We start from the raw sequence: 21,290 nt of genomic DNA, 5'->3' as shown, positions 1-21,290 counted from the left end.
TCCCCCCTTGGCATAAAACAAGCCAAGATGTAAAGTGCCACTAAGGTAGCGGAAAATCCTCTTGACAGCCTGCCAATGCTTAGACCCTGGGCTATGCATAAATCTGCTGACCTGTGAGACTACAAACTGAATATCTGGCCTCGTGTTGCATACATAAATGAGGCAGCTAACAACAGTTTGGTAAAGAATGACATCAGCAGGATCACCAGCATCATGTAGACTCAACTTCAAACGTGTTTCCATGGGAGTGGCAATAGGTTTGCAATCCTCAAGTCCAAACTTACATAACAATGTCTCTATGTAACTTTTCTGACACAAGGCAATACCACCATCACACTGCTTAAACTGTATACCCAAGTAATGATGCAACAGCCCCAAATCTTTCATCTTGAAAGTAGCATTCAAATCAGCTTTAAATTCAGCAATATGTCTGTCATTTGGTCCAGTGATCAGCAGATCATCGACATAAAGAACCACAATGAGAAGTACATCACCCTCACGCTTTACATACAATGTGCTTTCTGTTGGACTGTTACGAAGCCTTGTTTGACCAAATGAGTGTCAGCTTTCTCATACCAAGCACGAGGAGATTGCTTCAACCCATACAAAGCCTTGTTACATTTGCACACTTTGTCCTCTTGTCCTTTTATGACAAAACCGCGAGGCTGCGTTACATAAACTTCCTCAAATATGTCACCATTCAAGAAAGCAATAACAATGTCTGATTGATGTACATCCCAACCAAAATGAGCTGCCAATGCACATAGAAAATGCACAGTAGTCATACGACAAGTGGGAGCAAAAGTTTCTTCATAATCTATGCCTTTTTGTTGTGCATAACCCTTTGCAACAAGTCGAGCCTTATGGCGATCAATCTCACCATCCGGTTTGCGTTTCAACTTGTAAACCCACTTTGTACCAATGGCCTTTTTGCCAGGAGGCAAATCACATAAAGTCCATGTGTCATTTTCTATAAGTGCATCATATTCTGATTGCATGAGTTCTGTGCTTCATCAAAAGACACAGACTCCTCAACATCATGTAAGCTAGACACAGCCAAAGCATAACAATCTGATACATAAGATGCATGGCGAGAGCCTGAACGAGTACGACTAGACAAAGGTGCATCCAATTTACTGTCACGAAAAGTGTGCATCAGCCATTTTGGCATACCTCTAGCCTGCTCATTTTCAGCCCTTTCATCCATCAAGTACATCATGTACATCTGCATCAGTAATAGGCTGATCTTAAACATTTTCAGAAACCCCCATAGGTTGTACATTTGCCTCATTGGAACTTACATTTGTATTTCCACCACTGAAAAGAGGCAACACAGTGTCATAAATGCCCTGTAGCTTACATTACTGTCTCTAGTACATGACAGCAAGGGCTGAACAGAATCTTCCACAAACACTACATCCCGTGAAACCAGAATACGTTTTGTTTGCGGATGATACAACCTGTAACCTTTGCTTTCGGCACTATAACCAACAAAAATACATTTGACAGTCTTATCATCCAATTTTCTACGCTGCACTTGTGGCACCAAAGCATATGCCAAATAGCCAAAAACACGCATGTGCTCAATAGAAGGCTTTCTATTATGGCATGCTTCATATGGAGTAATAGACTGCAAAGCTTTTGTAGGACACCTGCTAAGTACATAAGTGGCACACATGATGGCCTCAAGCCAAAAAGAATGCGGCAAAGCTTGACTTTTGACCATACATCGTGCCATTTCCGTAAGTGACCTGCTTTTCCTCTCAGCAACACCATTTTGCTGAGGTGTATAAGGCACTGTACATTGGTGTTCTATCCCACGACTAGCCAGAAATGCATTAAATTCATGAGACATATACTCCCCCCCTCGATCGGAACGGAGGATGCCCATTTCCGTAAGTGACCTGCTTTTCCTCTCAGCAACACCATTTTGCTGAGGTGTATAAGGCACTATACATTGGTGTTCTATCCCACGACTAGCCAGAAATGCATTAAATTCATGAGACATATACTCCCCCCCTCGATCGGAACGGAGGATGCCCATAGTACATTTCGAGACATTTTCAGCCATAGCCAGAAATTGTTTGAAGCACATAAAAACTTTGGACTTCGCTTTAAGCGGAAATACCCATGCATGCCTAGAGTAATCATCAATGAAAGTCACAAAGTACAAGTAATTGCCCAAGGACGGAGTTTGCATGGGCCCACAAGCATCACTATGCACAAGCTACAACCTGCATGTGGCCCGAATTGAACCATCCTTTGGAAATTTAGAACGCTGCATCTTACCCAAAATACAACCTTCACAAACATGTTTGACAGGTGCTTCAAGAGGCGGAAAAGAATCAACCATATCAGATTTCTGCAAACGCAACAAATTGGCAAAATTCAGATGACCAAAACGTGCATGCCAAAGTTTTGCATCTGAAATAGCCCTGGAATCTGCAACAGCATTTGTAAAATTTTGTCCACACTTGTCATACAAAGTGAGCTTATACAGCCCACGACACAAAAGGTCAGATGCAACAATTTCATCACCAAAACTGAGATCATGAACTGTATCATCACCAAAACAGACTCGAGAGAGGTAAACAATTCACGATGTGAGGTAATGTGCTTTGTAGCACCACTGTCGAAATACCACACATGTGAATCTGCAGCAACTGACAAGCATGCATCATGGACAACAGGATTGTAAGTGCACTCTGTGCTAAAAGCCCATTATGCATCAACATCAGCATCACAGTCTCCTTTTACAGAAGACTCAACAATGGCTGCATTTGTAGTGGAACCAGCATTTGCAGTGGAACCACCCTCTTTCTTCTTAGCCTCTTTGGCCTTCAACTTAGGACACGACTTGATCAAGTGATCATTAGCCTTGCAATAATGGCAACGCATCTTATTTTTGCTCTTATCACCAGAATTGCCAGACGAAGTGCTGCCAGCAGAAGCATTAGGAACAGAAGTTTTGCCACTCATAGCAGAACCATAAGAAGTGGCTGCATTGCTGTTACCACCCTTTCTTTGAGAAGCAATAAAAGCCTGTTCAACTGCACGATGTCTAGTCCTGTTTTTTCTCGAAAGCGACTCTTGCAACAGCAATGTGCATAATGCATCAAACTTGACAACTTTTGGATTTCATTGGGTCATAAGTCTCCAAGTACTAGCAAAAGTTTGGTAAGAATCTGGTAAGGCATCAAGAATAGTCTGCACAAGGGAACTATCTGAAATGACTTCACCTGCAGAAATAAGCTGCTCATTGATATCCTTGACACTAGCAAGGAAAGTGTCCATGTCATCTTCCTCATGCATAATCTTTGATTCCAGCTCTTTACGCAGCAAAGCAATTTTAGCCTCATTGCGACTTGCATAAAGACCAGCCAAAATATCCCAAGCCTGTTTTGCAGATTTTGCTGAACGGATGTGAGGAACAATGGTGCGCTTCACAGACAACGCAATCAATGCATGAGCCTGCGCATCTTTAACATCCCAACGAGCTTGTTCTACCGTAGGCAAAACAACTCTAACAGCAGCAATCCTTGCAGCAAGACGTGCAACATCCTCAACATCACCTACATCCTCAGAACCAGGACGTACATCAATGCCCTGCACAATGTTCTAGATGCCTTTTGATACAAGAAAATGTTGCATCATATAAGCCCACATAGGGTAGTTGTCCCCATCCAACCTGTCCTCAGCAGAAGCAAACATATAGGAGAAATGGAGCGGGAACAACACGTGCTATATAGCACAAACCGTAGAAGACTATAAGGCACCTGTTATGCAGAAAACGGCACTGACAGAAATTCTGCACAAAATGACGAAATTGCCTATGCAGACCTGCCTGTAGTGGAAACGGAGGCCGAAATGAGCCCAAATAAAAAATTTGAGCAGACCGAGCTTTTCGAGTTCACCCGAAGTATGTGTCGACCTGCGAACGCTCGCCAAAGCTCACTGAAATTGGAGAAAGTGAGCAGGCGTGTACTGGAGCAGCTGGCGACTAAGCCCGGGAGGACGCAACCTACTATGTTACCAATTGTTGGAATTAGGGTTGCAGAGAAACACACACAGCTTGGAGAAGACGAAGTAGCTCAAGGCACACAATAGAGAGTGTGTTTCTTAGTGTGCAATGGAAAGCTAGATAGCCCTAGAGTGATGGGCGTATATACAATGCTCGGAAAAAACCTCCTAAAGAGGGAAAAAATGCCCCGGCGGTCCTAGTGTGTTCACACACATCACTACCACATGTATATGGTAACAATCGTCTCATCTCCTCCTCGTATAATGCTTACCATGTAGTAGGGTAGCACATCATAGCCATCCTTGTCGCAAAATTTTGTTGTTGGAATATCTGTAATGGTACAGACATCCAATGTTGCTAGTATGTGTTCCCATTCTAGAGGTTCCGAGGCATCTTCAGGAAAAGGTTCTGGAATATACTCCTTGTCCTCAATCGCTCTTTCTAAGACGCATTCCTCTCTTTTTAAGCTCCCATAATGTGAAGCTCCGCACATCCATAGCTCTTTTTGTTGCCCTAACCACGCTGGGAGTTCCGATCCTGCGAATGGTCTTCCCAAGATGATCTCATAATTGTTCTTTTTGTCGAAATTTACTATTGCAAATGTATGCTCATACTGGATTCTGCACGAAGTGACAATCACTTTTTCTAAGAGTCCTAGAGGCTTCTCCATGAACCCATCTGCCAATTGTAATTTCATTCTGGTAGCTCTTAAAGCCGGTTTTCCCCATTTTTTCCAGATTTCCTTGGTGGCGATAGAAACTTCCGCTCCACTTTCAAAAATAGCTTTGGAAACTACTCCCTGGAATTCTACTGGTAGCGTGGTGTTTCCATCTTCTCCTTCGCAATACTCTCCAACTTTTTTTAATGGTAATGGCCTAGTGTTTAGTTGAGGCCCAATCCTTGTGAGTCCATCACTTTGTTAGAAGAAAGTTTTTGAGATGGGATTGCTCTCACCTCAGACTTGGCTTCATACTCTCCTAGGTAAGAGGGTAGAGTTTTCAGCGAGTCTGGTTGGCTGTGCCCCGAACTAATTGATCCCTGGTCTCCCCCTTGTGAATGTATATCAAAGTTCATTTGTGACCTTGCCTCAAATTCTTCAATAGGAGGTAAGATCTCATTTTTCTCTTTTCTCATGCTGTTCATGTGGGAACTCACCCTGTTAGCTTCGTTGGCCTCACAAATTTGCTTCCACAGATCATCTAGACCGTTACAGTCCTTACCCATTTCTGTCAATGTTTTAGGTTGGAACCCGTCACTTGCCTCATCTGTTGTATTTGGCACTATGATAAGCTCTTCCCTGGACTCATAGGAATTCCTGAGTCTTTTCTTCGTTTCTACTTGTTCCTCTAAAGTTGGTTGGATAGGGGTTGGAGCTGGTACTTCATGCCAATTTGCAGGTTTACCAAGCGGGTTTTCCATCAAAGATTGAGTTGTTTCAATCATCTTTCTACACATTTCCAACCTCTGTTTTTTTATTTCAGCATATGGATAAGTTATCCATCTTTACTCTTGGGTTTGGTTCTTTCTGAGTTTGCCTTCGTAAGCTTTTAGAAGTGCATCCAACTGCTCATTTACCTTGTCTGCCAGTACTAATCCTCTTGATCCTGCACTTTTGGGCTCTGCTATTTCCTCGGGTGCTATGGTTTCCGTAGTGTGTGAGCTTAGGCTAGCTAGATCCTCTAACTGCTCTAATCTATCCTTTGTGTGTTTTAACTCCTCGGATAGAGCCATTTGGTCTTTTTCTTTCCTGGCTTTTATTCGCGCCTTTCTAGCTTTCCAAGTGCTTCTCTGATTTTTCGTTTCTTAACTTTGGGCATCGGTTTTTGGTTCTTCAATGATGGGTTCATTTGTCATTCTTTGAGCTTGGGCTCGTGTCACCGCCTGAATAGGTATGATTGTTTCATTTTCTGACCCTCCACTGGAAGGCATTGCTTCCAGCATGTTCAAGGTAGTTTTTGCTCCTTTGGTCGGGTTCTTAGGGCAATCAGGAATCAAATGAGTAACTCCACACTCGGTGCAATATGCGTTGACTCTAATGATTTCATCATGAGGGCAATCTCTTAGCCAATGGTCTCCACCACACTTGTAGCAGGGTCCCTTGGGTTGTTGAGGTGCTCCTTGAGCTCCTCTTTGTTGGTATGCATGTCTCTGTCCACCCATGCATCTGTTGGCTATGAACAACAATGTTCGTTCATCTAAGCTATATCTTCCTTCTCCTGCTACATGTGCAGATGTTGGTGGTCCTGTATTTCCTATCATGCTTCATGGTTCTGGTGTCTAGGGTTCTTCAGATGGATAATAGACAGGGTTTGCCACATATCCATTGGGATCTTCATAATATGCATGCATAGGCACCAAAGCCTTTTCTTCTGATTCGGTTACGGTTGGTGTGTATCTTATGCCAACTGGTCATAACCCTGGTAGGGGTGGCTGTTGCCCCAACACTGGTTGTGGTCTTTCTACACCTACAGGTCCTGGTAGGTTGCCTGCTTGATACCTAGGCATCGGTGGAACTTGAGGAGAAGCTACCTGAGCTTGAGGAGCGTAAGGTCTCTCTCTCACATATCCCTTGTTATAATAACATTCCTCCGTCCCATGGTTTGTCCATTTTTGTTCAATAGCACACCACTTGGGTTGTTTAGTCTGGGGTTTGGTGTACAAGTTAATCTTTTTTAGCACTTCCTCTACAAGCTGCTCCTGGTTTATAGCTACTTCTCCTTTTGGTGCTCTCTTAGAAGACTTGCTTCCACTTTGTTGTGAAGATGAATTGTCGTCAAGATCCTTGAACTCACCCTCTTTGTAGACCACACAATTGTCCACAAGGTTAAGAGCCTCCTTGGTTAACTCATTCAACGTCGTGCTCCTCTTCATATGTAAGTCCTTCTGGAGATCTGCATTCCTTAGTCCTTGGATGAATATAAGCATAATTCTGGACTGAGTTGGCAGTTCTTCCAGAGGGCAGAACTTCACATACCTTTTTAGTCTTAGGACTGCCTGCACAGATTCCCCGTCTTTCTGTTTGAATTTATGGATTTGTGAGACCGTATTATGAGCTATCCCCCTTTGTGAGAATTCCTTGATAAACTCGTGAAACACCTCCTCCATAGACTCAAAGTCTCTACGCTCTACAGAGTCAAACCAAGTGGTAGCGTCATCCTCTAGGGTTAGTCCAAACCCTGCAAATTGGGTAGGGAAGTCTAACACCTCTTCTGCTCTAATTACACACACAAAGGCTGCTACATGATCCCTTGGATCTTTTTTTCTTGTGTATTTCTTGTTTACCCACTTTTTCACTTGAGAAGGTCTAATTCTACGATGGTCTACAAACCTCATCATTGGATCTCCACGTCCTAATCGATATACCTCCTCTGGTCTTCTGTAGTAAGCTGGTTCCTCTCCCAATGGTGCTCCTAAGCCATAATTTCTAACAGTTCTTGCAAGAGATGGTTCATCTCTTTGAACTCGTTCTATGGGTGCTTTTCCAGGGTCTGTTGACCCTTGAGTCTTTGGCTTACTCTCTCCTTGATACCTTGAATAGAGTTGTGGTTCTTGTAAATCCCTTAGCCCTCATGCGGCTTGATAACCATCTCGGTTTCGGTCCTTCTCCAAGGTTGCACTTTGTCGAAGCCATGCCTGCAATGATGGCTGAGTTGCTGGTTGGTTCTGATTGTTGAATGTCTTCGGTCGGGTAGAATGTGAGGTCGCATCATACTCCTCTGAAATGGGATTTGTAGACTTGCTAGGGGTGTAGGTGGCTCTTGGAACTTCGTCGGGGGCATATGTTGATGCTCCTGGAACTATTGCCTTTTCTAACTCCTTTGGGAGAATACGTTTGTATTCCCACCCGTACCTATCAATAAAAACTATATCCTTCCTCATTGCAGTTTCATAGGAGAATAAGTAAAGAACCTTGTCTTTGATTAACTCGGTTAAGTATGGTTCTTTGCAGCGAAAGTAAGAGACTATTCCCTCACTCTCATGCTTGTAGATTCCCACATTCTCATTATAAGTTGAAACCCTGGTTGTTTTCTTATCATACATAAAAATTGCTCCCGGTCGATCAATGTTTGGTGGCGGTTCTTGAGTTTCTGAAACCATTTTCCCTTTCGCCACGTTATCTCCATATCTGTTGTAATGTTCAGGGTTACTAACTATCAGATAGTGGTTCCCCTTTTTGTCTTGGAATCTATCTCCATCATCATAGACTCGAATTATCTCTAGTCTTTGAGCCGGTCTTTCTTCAATACAAATACACTTGCGTCCTCGATAGTCAGAATAGAATAGGGCTCCCCTCGAGTTTGTTCCTTCTAAGAAGATCACAGTGAACTTGGAATCATTCAAAGGATTTAGGGAGGTGCTTCCTCCTGGCATTGGTCCGTCATAGGTGAAACCTCCTAGCTGTTGACTACCCATCATGAAGAAGGATTTGTCTGATGAAGTGTCAGTATCACTACCTTCCTCAATAATTGGTGCTAGTGGATCTAGCCTTACCTGAGTTACACTCTCCTCGGTGGACACTAAGCTACCTTGGTCACCTGCCACCTTTTGGTCTCTAAAATTGTATCTTCTTGACCTTAAATTCATCAAACTTATCAATGCAATTTATCACAAATCCAACCACTCACCTGGCAATGGATCAAGTCTCCGCACCACTTCTTGCTTTGCTCCTGAATATACCTGTACACAAGCGTTTAATTTCGGCATTCGAATCAAAGCATTTATCTGCTAGAGGTGATCTTAGTAATGATTGGTATAACTGGAGAGTTAATCTCAACCACTACTATATTTTATACACTGCTGATGTTCTGGATTAGGTTTGCTAATCTGGAACTGTACTTCCCTCGGATGTTGGTCAATTTACGTGAAAAAGTCTGAATTTTGTCTTTGCTTCGTCAAGTGGCCAAACAAGGTCCAAATTCACTTTTGAAAGAAGTTATGGAACCCTTAAGCCAAATGGAATCTCACTGTCTAAGCCCAATCAAATTTTCTCTTCAGTAAGCCCCAGTAGACATCCTACGTGCAGGATGTCTCCTGCTTTGTTTTGCCTGTATTTTTGCACTATGGATTCCCCTTGATGTGCTGAGTCCACATCTGTTTTTACTTTTTGATTTGGACACCTATAAGTTGGTCAATGGATCAAAAATCTGTTTTGACAGCCAGCTGCTGGTCTTGATCAATTGAACTCCAATTTGGACCGAAATTGACTTGGAGGCTTGCCTTAGGCTACACAACACCTTGCTATGCCCACAGTCAGTATCTGGCTTCATTTTCTTGCTTTAGACATCCTACGCGTAGGATGTCTTTTTGCCCAGAATGGCTTCAAATTCAAAGCACAGGCTCTCCTTGAGGTGCTGATCACTTTGGTATGCTCAAAATTAGGTTTGGAGTGCAAAATCACACAGATGACATCCTACGCGTAGGATGTCTTTTTGGCCTGTTTGACCCCAGACTTGACCCACAGCTTCCCCTTGATGTTAGAAACCCAGTGGTATGCTTAGATTTTGGTTTGGATTTCATAAGTCCCCAATTTTAGATGTTCTTGCCTTTTTCAGTCAAAAGTGCTAAAGTCTGCTTATAACCCAATTTTCTCACCCAAATGAGATGAAACCTCTCTCAGTCACTCAATATATCATGCAGATCATGCTCATGCAACCATCCTATGGTTTTGGTCTTAAAATAATGCTTTGGCACAATTTGGATAGGATGTCTGGCAATTTCAGTCTATCTGACCTTATCCTGTCAAGATATGGTCAAATTTTCACTTTCTAGGTGAAAATAGGGTAAACCCCACCTTCTGAACACACTGGTCAACTCAAAATCCCAAAATCACCACACAGATTAGCTTGTAGACATCCTACGCGTAGGATGTCTCCTGGCTTAAAATTAAATTTTGTCCTGACAGAAATGCTCATGATGCTCTGCAGCTCTATCAGAAACACTCACAGTAACTTTTGGACTTCACTTTAGCTTTCAAACACACTTTTGCGTCTTTTTGCGTCTTTTACAACCTTGTGATGAATTTACCAAGCAAGTATACATGCATGAAGTGCTGTAGATCCTGAATCATGATGTCCTACTTACTCTACTCCTACTCATCATGTGAAATGGTGATAATGGTGTTTTGGTTGCTCTCTGGCCTCTTCGGACTCTCAAGCTCTCATCTCACCGCTTCTACCACTCCAACTCTTATTCAAAACTCAACTAATATCTAAAATTATCTCAGTCTACCTAAATCTACCTAAGTCGAAGGATCTAGGCCAAACACACGCTTCCTAGACTCCCTCTAAGACCTAGAGAGTCCTCCACCCTCTAATCCTATCTAAATGTAAAACGAGACTCTTGTCAAGCCAAAGAATCCCTATCCTCAAGGATTAGTCTCGGTCACCTACCTAAGGTTTTCGTCCTCGACAATGGCGCCAATGTTGGACGGATACACCGCGACGGACGTCAGCACAACGATAACTCACCTAACAAGATTTGTCAGCTAAAGACGAAGCTCCACCCGCAGGCGCGTGGAAGCAAGCATAGGGTGTCAACCTACACTCGGCCGACTCCTAACTAATTCCTATAGAGGTCTCTGCCCAATGTCTAAGTCACAGCCTTCAGGAGTGCATAAGAGGAAACTTCCTACAACGCTTTCTAGAACCGAACACCTATCAAACAATCTCGAAACACCACAAAACTTGAAGGAGACCCTACTAACACCAATAGGTCGCTCTCCCTAAGGTCTATGAACCAAAACCACAACCCAAAACACCCGGTGCAAAATCACGTAGGATGTCTGGCCGAAATTTGCAGGTCTTCGTTTCCAAAATTTAAAGTGCATAATGTGTAGCTCTACTCAATGTGAACGTGTGGATTTTCTGCAATGCAAAATCGGACAACGTATGCTCACCGAATCACCAGATGAAGTGCGTAGATGAAGCTCGCAAAACCGGATCGTACACGCGCAATGTAGGTATCGGCGCGTAGCTCTCGTCGGGGGCAACACGCTGCACTTCTCCACACTCGATTCCGACCACCGGTGCACACGTAGAGTCAAGATGAAGCTCACACTCTCTCTCGTACACAGTACGCTCACTCACAGACTTCAAAACTTTTTTAAAAATGACAAAAGGGGTTTTTTTCATTAAGGTCAAAAAGTGGTATAAATACCTTACAATTCTCAAACCCTAAAGTTCCAAATCAACCATCTACACAATCTAAATGTCAAAACTGGGATACAATCTGTAAGCCCCAATATTTACGGGTAAAATGTCAGGTTTTCTCAATGAATGAATAATTACAAAAAATGATAATCTGCCGAGTAGTCAATTTCCGTAGGGTGTGTCCAGCTTCTAACAATCCTATAGATGTCACTCTTTAACAACCTAATGTTGGATTTCTCATTTATGTATGCAACATGAGGCCGGATATTCAGTTTTGAGTCTCACAGGCCAAGAGATTTATGCATAGCCAAGGGTCTAAGCATTGGTAGGATTTCAAGAGGAATTTTTGCTACTTGAGTGGCACTTTACACCTTAGATTGTTTTATCCCAAGGGGGGATCGTTGCTGCCAGACTTACATGCTTTTCAGACTCAAATTGGGCTAGTTGTTTTGACACATGAGTTTCCACAAGTGGGTTTTATTTCATGCTTGGAAGCTCATTCATATCATCGTTGAGCAAGAAGTAACCTAATGTGGCCACTTCCAGTGTTTACAACTGTTATGTTAGCAAGAGGTCAGAGATGTATGCTTTATGTGGGTTTCTAGACCAAGATGGGCTCCAAATAGGGCTTGACAGAGAGGTAGGTGAAGAATGTCTGAGGTATTGGTTTTTGGTCCTGATATGTAGAGCTTGAAGTGGTAAGGAGCAAGTCTAGACAGCTCGTCAAACGGAGCCACGGCGTGCAAGATACGAGGCTTTGAAATTAGAAGTGACTGCAGATCCGAGATGGATAGGCCAAGTGACACCAAACAGTCCGAGCCAATTTGGAGCTATGATGTGTAGTGCTTGATTTATGGAGCGTGTCAGTCTTTTCAGATCGTCAATCTTTCCGCAAAGCTTTGAGCTTACTACCCTTTGTGGACTGATCATGTCCACAAAGGGCTAATTATGTGCCAACACAAGACAACCTTGCAGATCTTTTCGTAAAGGCATTGTCTCGTGAGAAGTTCAAAGCTTTCCACAAAGCTTTGAGCTTACTACCCTTTGTAGAATGATCACGTCCTTAGGTCATGGCACTTCCCTTTACTCTATGTGCCAACTCTTGTTCACTGCATCACTCAGGGGGATTTGTTACCATATACATGTGGTAGTGATGTGTGTGAATACACTTAGGACCGCTGGGGCGTTTTTTCCCTAACTAGGATATCCCCCCCCCGCCCGTGCATTATATATATGCCCATCACTCTAGGGCTAATTTATCTTTCCATTGCACACTAAGTAATACTCTCTCTGTTGTGTGCCTTGAGCTTCCTTCGTCTTCTCCAAGATGTGTGTGTTTTCCTACAACCCTGATTCCAACAGTATCTCTGTTAAATTGCATAAATTTTTTCCATTTTAAAACCCCTCCTTTCGAACTCACGTTATACATTAACATGATTACATAGTGGACCCCGTTAGGAACTGCTTTGACTCCCATGCACATCATACCCTTGACAACTCATTGTCATTCATGAGAATTTAGGAAGGGGGAGGCAATTTGAATGCGGACCCCTAAGATCAAATGAGAAAAGGGCTGGTTATAATTTGTGTTATAAATTGCGTTAATTTTTCTTTTTGACAATTTTGATTTTATATTTGTGGTGTTCTTCCACCATAGGACTTGGTTGTTGATGGTCTAGGAAAGCCGCTCGTAAAGTTTGGTGGCAAACGGACTTGCGGTTTGGCCGCAAGTGCATTTTGACGCTTTATGTGTCTTATGCCGTTTCTGAGGTTTAGTGCCGCTTCGGGTCACTTTTTGGTCATGAGGGTCATATAGACTTGTTGAGCATGTCGAGATGCTCCTACCCATGAATTTTGGTAGCATTTGGTCGCCGTTTTGCCGATTTCCCATTTCGTGGCCTCTTGCGGGTTTCTGGGAATTAGGGTTTTTCCCGATGGTTTCCCACTACCTTTGGCTATCCAGGACTAGTCTCCTAGACTAGGGTAAGCTGCCGATGAAGTCTTGTTGCTTTCGGGTTAGCCGTTAGGCCGCGGTCTCTACTTGCAGGTCTCTACCGCTCGCTTTGTGTGTGATCCCTACGCTAGTTTTCGTGACATAACGACAAACATGCGCGAAAAGCTCAAGGTGGTGAGCCTACCTCTCATGTTTGGAGCTCGTCGGGTAGTCGTGTGCGTCGTAGAAGCTGCTGGAAAGTCGATCCGCTCTAAGTGGTAGAAGCTTTCTCCACAAAGTCAATAGTGAAAATGAGCTAAAAATGGGGTGAAAATTTTTTATAATGGAGGTCCCCGAACCACTTTTCATGAAATTTGACATGTGCTCCTATCTTCTTGCAAGATGCGGTTTAGGCTAAAAAATTTATTGATTTGGACTCCGTTTACTCTATTTACCAGAAATTTGGCATTTCAATCAAAACCTAGCCAAAACACGCTTTTCGCTCCAGTATCATAATTGCACCCCCACTGTACCATAGGTTGTCCTATAGTCACTGATCATCACCATTTTTTTTTCATTACGACTGTTTTTCATCTGCTTTTTGTATTTTTGAAGTTTTTCTGTCGAAAGTTAACAAAATTAAAAAGAAAATAGCAATTCAAACCCAGAAAATCCCCAAAAATCATAATAAATCACAAACATCACCGCAACACATTATATACACTCACATGCAATTTTTATGGCCAGATTTTTCTGTTTTACCAATATTTTGCCCAAAAAATGGCTATTTCTACTTATATACACACACACCTAGGGGCTTGATTTGGCGTTTGGCCCCATATACCTATAGATACATGCTGTATAAGGGTATATGTGCTTGGGTTACTCCAGAAAATTTCACAATCAAACAACAACCCTTAAAATAATCGAAAATCATGCCCTTTTTTCTTGTTTGTGTCATTGGTTCCGCATTTGAGAGTGCCTCTAGAATGCCTCCCCTCCTCCTAGCCGGAGTCCTTCCGGACGACAAGGTTTCGCCTCGGAGTATGTGCCGTGCATAGGTTGAAAAAGTTGTGCTAATGCCTGGCCGATTAATGTGGCCCTATTTTATGCATAGTCGGTCAATGCATGGAAAAATTAATGTTGTGCAAGAGAAGGGAATAAGCAAAATTCTTATTGGCATTCGCCGCCGAGGTTTCCTGCTTTCTTTGCAAATAACAACTGTAACTCTACTGCTCTCTGTTTAATTGTCTTTTTGGCAAGAAGCAATTGCTTTGCCGACACTGTTGATGGAGTCGTAGCTGTGTCTAAAGATAGAATTGGTTGGGATGTAATGGCTATGAGCCTTATGGCTATGGCTTTCCACTGGTATTTTGTTGCTGTCGATTTTTGTAGATGGTTTGGCTCTTTCTTGTTTGCCACTGGTTTGTCTTTCATCGGCATCCACATATATCGGTTCTCCTTTTTGAAATGCAGCTGTCGGCCTTCCATTGTTGCTTGTACTGCAGGTAGTTGCTTTTGCTTTGGTATCCAAATGTGAGTGAAATTTGGAAGCATTTTCTTTGGGATCCACATTCGTTTTATGCCCTTGGTTTTGGGTTGAACCGTCTGTTTTGTTGGAATCCGTTTGTCACATTGTTGTTTTTCTGCCATTGCATTTCTATCCTTCCGCATCCATACTTGTTTATCTTGTTTTGGTAGCCTAGATTTTTGCATTGTGGCATGTGACCTCATCTGTCTATAATTAGCATGGTTGGATTTTACCTGATATTTGGTCTCGGGTTTTTTGTTGTTCATTGATGGCATTCGTGTTTTTGGCTCTGTTGCCAGTGATTGCATGGCTTGCAGTTGATCATGATGGTATTGCTGAGCAAAAGCTATCACCTGTTGTTCATTTTCATGTTGAATTTTGACCGCCTTTGCTTTCCAATCTATCTGCACATTGTATGATTTTTTCCAAGGTTGCCCTAGCATCATTGGGTGTTGTGTGCTTTCATCTGTCACCACATAGAATTAAAAAATTCAAATGCGTAATAGAACTTGTGTGAAATTTGAAAGTAGAAACCTTACAACTCAAACCCTAATCTTGCTCTCGGAAAGTGTAGATGATCGGTGGTCACTTTGGAAGTAGAGGTGTTGGTTCTAGTTAGATCTTCTCGATGCTCCTGGGTGATTCACTACAAGGGCTAGTCTTCTATCTATGGTTGTGGGCAACTTGGTTTGTGGTCCTCTGACTTTGATGAGAGCATGGAAGGGCAACGTGCCAGGCCCCCTTGGAAGGTGGTTCCCCTTCTAGTGCACTCTTTTTTATTTTGATTGGCATCTATTTTGGCTTTATAGGTTTCTCTTGTACTTAGGTGGCTCCCTGTTAGGTGATGCAATACTTAACAACTCCCCCTTATGCGGATGTATATCATTTCTCTTGATATTAGGTGGCTTCTGTACTAGGTGATGTATGGTTTTTCTTTTGTGATATGCCCTTAGTGATCCTTGGATACCCTTGCTTAGGTGGAGCATGGCTTGGAATGTAATTCTTTTTTATGAAAACTGCCTACTCACACTTGTGAGTATTGCCAAAAAAAAAAACTCATACCTTAAAGAGAAAAACATGCAACTTTCTTGGCATAGAGAGAGAATCTACAACGTCTTTGAATATCTTTGAAGAATGTATTTGTGAAGATTGGTTAAATCTACAATAATGTTTTTGGCTGAAGCTTTCAAGGTTCTTTGAGATATGCACCATAGTTGTAGCCACTATACTCCTATGATCCCTTCCCACCCTTCTACACCAAGGAGCCCATCCTCTCTCTCTCTCTCTCTCTCTCTCTCTCTCTCTCTCTCTCTCTCGCGGGAAGATTCGTCCCTAACATAGTTTTCCATAAAGAGAGCAAGAGGTCGGAGAAGGTAAAGGAATAACTTGTGGAAAAAGGTGGAAACTCTCTCTCTCTCTCTCTCTCTCTCTCTCTCTCTCTGGAAGATTCGTCCCTAACATAGTTTTCCATAAAGAGAGCAAGAGGTCGGAGAAGGTAAAGGAATAACTTGTGGAAAAAGGTGGAAACTCTTTCTATGTTGAAGCAGACAGCTTAGAAAAAGAGGTTAGAATTATGATGCAGCTTGCTTATGATTTCACTACCTTCAACTGGGTTGAGATGAGCATTATAACTCGCTTCTAGTTTATTCATCAATGAACCTTAGACATGGGGGGATAAACCATAGATGTTATAACCCACGTTTGTTCATCAAAGGTGGTTTTTCTCTAGGGTTTTTCTCCCACTAATTTTTTCTTTGGGGTGACACAAGTCTTTGCTATACTTAGTAGGGGCACTTTGTGGGCATACTTTTGACATCATGCAAGTCTCTCAAACTCAACTTCGGCATGCCATAGCTCCAACATGGTGCACATGCACAATCTTATACATTGGGCTCTCATACCCTATCACAAACTTTTGATCAGACAATCAAAGAGTACCTTAATGCACTCAAAAAATGCATTGCAGCACTCAAAAAGTACTCTCTAGCTCCTGCTCTTGTCATTGCCTATTCAACTCCCACATGCATAGCCTCCCACTCCCCCTTGATGTCTACTTTGCTCCCTCAATTTTTGTAGGTTAATGTAAGTTGATCTTTCCCCTCCAACTCGTCGGCCCATTGGCTCGTGCATGCAAGATGGAAGTGCCTGCCGGGAGCTCCCTCCCCCACCATGAGGACAACTTGAAAAGCCTTTGGCTTGAGAGGATAAATAGATTTGTTGCACCACTTATAAGGGTTGCAACATGATGCGGTTTATAGCCACTGCCAACCATCATGCTATGCCCATATATTGTTTCTGCTACATTGCTCAAGTGCTAGCCCTTGAGAAAGTGCTCTAGACTCGTAGGAAAAGACTCCACTTGTTGACATTCTAACGCCATCAACAGCTGTAGACTACAACAGTTGTATTTTGGTTGGATTGTTCAAGATTTTTTAATCTTTATTCCTTTTTTAAAATTGAGATCCATTTTTGAGTGATTAGGCGTGTAATTTGTCACAAAATTACCTAGCAAAAAGGCAAACAACAAAGAATGATGCTAAATACAAAAGAAAAAGTGGCATCAGGTTGAAAATGAAAACAAAAAGACAACACACATAGAAGAAAAAGATAGGATAAAACCCACATGAGGGTGGGTTCAACGTAGGGTGCATTTCTCACCCCTTTTTATTTATAGATGCTAGAATCTTAGCCCATTAAAGCATATTTCTAAGCGGGTATGGTCGATGCCCTTCCAAGCGGGTATGGCATTTCCTAGGGGAAAACCGTCGGGTTACAAAGGCAATTTAGTGAAGTAAACGATATGTTACCTGTAGGAGGCAACTCCAAAGGGAAGACTGAAGAAGCCCACCAACAATACCTAGGCCTTTGAACAACAGAGGTACTTGGTCGCTATCACGCCCATATCAAGTTCAAGGAATGGGCATGGCCCTAAGAGTGTAGATAACTCTGGCCTCTCGTAGTCCAGAGGAAACTAGTGACAAAAGCGTTTACCTTAAGATTTTGGGTGCATAATCCTGATCGTTCTTCTTGTATACTTTTTCGGTGTATAAGGAGAGCGGTCAGGAGTGGCCTACCCGTCTCCTAAAACAAAACAGAAATTAAAGCTTATTTCTAAATGCTTATCAAAGAAATCAATTTAGAATTGAAGATACATACTTTGATCTTATATTTTACTTTTTCTTTCCTTTCTCCGTCAAGGTCGTCGATCGTGGGGCCAGGCACTCTCAACCGTGCATCCATTGCACCTTCTACATCATAATTCAGTGTGTTAGCTCGTCGATGCACACCACCTCAGCAATCGAAGTCCTAGTCTTCAATTGCACGTCAACTGTGGGAATTTAATTTAGTGTGCGACACGTCAACATGTAGGATTGCGTCATCGCCTGCAATGATCGAGTGCCAACAACACGAGAATCAACTGTGCGACTGTGCCTGAGCAATCAGGCTCCACTCCCCACGAACATTGATAGCCGAGAATGGTCGTGCAAGACCATTCGTTGAAAAATGTGCTCCCACCATGGCTCTCGACCTCCGCCGATCGCCATGTGATTGCCCGTTATTTCAAAGAATGGTCACGACCATTTTCTACACCTTAATGTCTTTTATACACGTGTGCAAGCGTGCACACGTGTGTGTGTGTGTGTGTGTGAGAGAGAGAGAGAGAGAGAGGGAGAGAGATGATATTCCCCTTCACAATTGAGCTCTATAGTTTACTTAAACAAGGGGAAAAAATCGAAATGTAGGTACTACTCGTAATAAGGCTGGGGTTCAGACGAGGTTGAAGCTGGAAGAAACATGAGCTGCAAACCTGCATCGCCTGAGGAGGCATAGAAGGGAGATGTTGAGAGAGGCGTGCAGTCTTCCAGGAGGGGTGGCCGGAAGAGCTATGGCAGGCCCGATGGAAGAGAAAATATATTGCATGCAACAAACCAGGCTAGCAACGGCATTTTGATGCCCCTGTGCGTAACATTTCTGCCGCGCTATCTGAACCCACGTAGGCTGGGTTCAAACGAGCCTAGAGGAAGAAGCGTGAGCTACAAGCCTGCCGCCGCTTCGTCTGAACAACCTTAATGGAGGAGGTAGAGTGATAAAGAGGGAGAGGCGTGCAGTCTTCAGGGGGGGCGGGAGGGGGAAGAGATGGCAGGCTCGACAAACCAAGCGCAATAGCAGGAGCAGAACCTGTAGACAAACTTGAATTACAGTTCACCATAGAATTGCTTCTCCCAATTGTAGAACTGCTGTTCAATCTCTTCCCGAAAGAAGCCATCTTTGTTGTCCTCAAAGATATTCTTCACCACAAGCTTCTGGACCACAAAACTCCTACTATTTCTGGTTAAGTGCACATTCTCCTCGATAATCCATGACTTAAGAAACGCAAAGGCCTCTTCTTTTGGCTCCTCTGCAGCGGCCATAAGGCGAGCCAGCATTGCATGGATGGGCTCTTTGTTTGCCATATCAGTGGCATGATGCAAGATGTCTCGCACTTGCATGGCAAGGGCGAATGAGTAAGCTTCTTTAGAATCCCTGAAAGCTCCATGGAGTATGGTTCCGCTCTCGTCCTTGCTTGTAATATTAATTGGCCGGTAGCTGATAACTTTTCTAGCCCTGGACCTCCCCAACCTCAATGGCGAGCTCTTGACCAGATAAATGATCTCCTCTCTATTCCTCAACAGGGTCACTGCTCTCTCCATCATGACCGCAACAGCCGCATTGGCATCGTCCGAGTCAGAGGAGCAAGACACAACCAGCTCTTCCACATGAAATAGAACCGAGCCAGCTGCAGTTTGCTTCAGCAGAGCTCCATGTTGATCTTCAAGGGGCTTACCCTTCATGTCCTCAAGAATGCGGAGACAATCCTCCCTCTCCTCCACCTCATAATTCTTCCAATGGGAAACCATTGCGGCCTGCTTGACAATCGCAGCGGCGTAGGCCCCGTGCTTGCTGCCATATAGTTGACTGCCAGGAGTTTCACATTCCTGGCTGCACACCACTCTGTAGACTTTTGTCTCCTGTCTACTCTTCTCCTTTGCCATCCACTCTTCCACGACGCCCTCCACTCCCAGCTGAGCATCGTATTGCATCAGATCAGGCCGCACGACCGCAGCATCGGCAGCCACTTCTACGATTTCATAGACAGCCAGTTTCTGCAACGGAGAGGAAGGGGTGGCAGGGGAGATTCTGAAGGCCTTGAGTGCCGTATGAAGTTCGTCAAAAGAACACAATGAGCAGGTATCAAAGATATGGCCGACGGCAACACGGTCGCACTCCGTTGCGCCCTTGAGCAGCTCCGTGGCCTGCTTTTGGCAAGCGAGGATGTAAGCATGATCAATGGAGAGGCAGATCTCCTCCACTTCCTCAGAGCCCTGCCTGCGAATGGCAAACACCTTCTCGGAAGTAGCATTGCGCCGGGTCAAGGCATATTCATAGAGAGAACAAGAGCAAGAGCAGCCCTCCTCCATCTCCGAGAGAGAGAGAGAGAGAGAGAGAGAGAAGAAGAAGGAGATCAATTCATCAGACTCAAACATGTAAACAGCCGATTCAGAGACGCATGCAGCAATTTAAGGAAATTCAAGTCTTTCCACCACGATTTTAAAAAAAAAAAAGATCTCAAAAGATCGCCGACGTGAAACTCTTTATAAAATCATAATAAAAATGATCTCAAAAGATAGCTGATGTGAAATCCAGACCTCATACGTTTTGGCCTGCCGAAAGGGCTAAGGCCATATTGATGTGTTTAGTTTTTCCTAACGGAACTAGTCTATCTTGGTGGGCCTTTGGCGTACACATAATCTGACAGAATTTGGACCCTAGCTGGTTACTTGGTTAGTTGGTTGGTTAGTTGGTTGTGATTGTTGTCGCTTTGGGTTTTTTTGTGGTCACACTAGAACCTTTTAATCTTTTCCCACTTGAAATCACCATATGGGATATCACATTCCCATGGTTTATCCCGCTAAATGCCAAATTCCCTTAAGTGGATCTTTGTGGGAATAAAACATTCCCTAGGGGAAATAGGTTTTTCCCCGGGTGAATCTTTTTTCCATGATGGAGCAAACTTTTACCCATGAGGGAATCAACCCTAAAAATGTAACATCCAAAAAGAAGCTACTATCTTGGTTGATCCCCCACGTCAACTAGGGGAGAGGACACATTTGAATTGGGCTGCCTGGGATTGAGGACCTAGTTCTTCCATGCAGACGTTTCACGAGACTCATGCTAGATGGTAATTTTGTGGCTGAGCGGGGTGACTAACAAACTGTTTGAGATTGATGTTGCCATTCCTCTACAGTGGGATGATATCATGACAGGTACAATTTAGATGCCTTCACGTTGTGGTTGGGATGGGCTTTTTTATCAAGGTATCGTCCTGTTAGTTCACTTAGAGACCGTGTTGTTCCTAGCATCCACCCAATGCAATGTACCCTAGGTTTAATATAACAATTCATCTCTCTCTCTCTCTCTCTCTCTCTCTCTCTCTCTCTCTCTCATCCATCTTTTCAACCAATTGGCGTGCATTCTTCTCTTTAGTAAACCTCTTCTTTTTGTTACACAAAATCAAGGCAACCTTGTTTATACCCTATGGGTTATGAAATTATTGCATTCTTGTATGTCAACACACCATCTTCAACATACTAACTTGATCCATTCAAACAAATATGT

The 21,290-nt window shown here is 43.3% G+C and overlaps 1 protein-coding gene across 1 annotated transcript; it reads right to left on the bottom strand.

The window, feature by feature from the left end:
* Positions 1 to 17,268: 17,268 nt before the first annotated feature.
* On the bottom strand, positions 17,269 to 20,405 carry LOC147418048 (uncharacterized). The gene has a single exon (XM_086506867.1). It carries the CDS (start codon positions 20,156 to 20,158, stop codon positions 18,830 to 18,832), a length of 1,329 nt encoding a protein of 442 aa, XP_086362993.1. The 5' UTR covers positions 20,159 to 20,405; the 3' UTR covers positions 17,269 to 18,829.
* Between the last annotated feature and the right edge of the window lie 885 nt (positions 20,406 to 21,290).

Source organism: Adiantum capillus-veneris, chromosome 30 (assembly GCF_014529385.1).
Source record: "Adiantum capillus-veneris isolate H3 chromosome 30, ASM1452938v2, whole genome shotgun sequence".
NCBI lineage: Eukaryota > Viridiplantae > Streptophyta > Polypodiopsida > Polypodiales > Pteridaceae > Adiantum > Adiantum capillus-veneris.
Note: the sequence above shows the minus strand (reverse complement) of the source record. Positions and strands in the feature narration are given on the sequence as shown.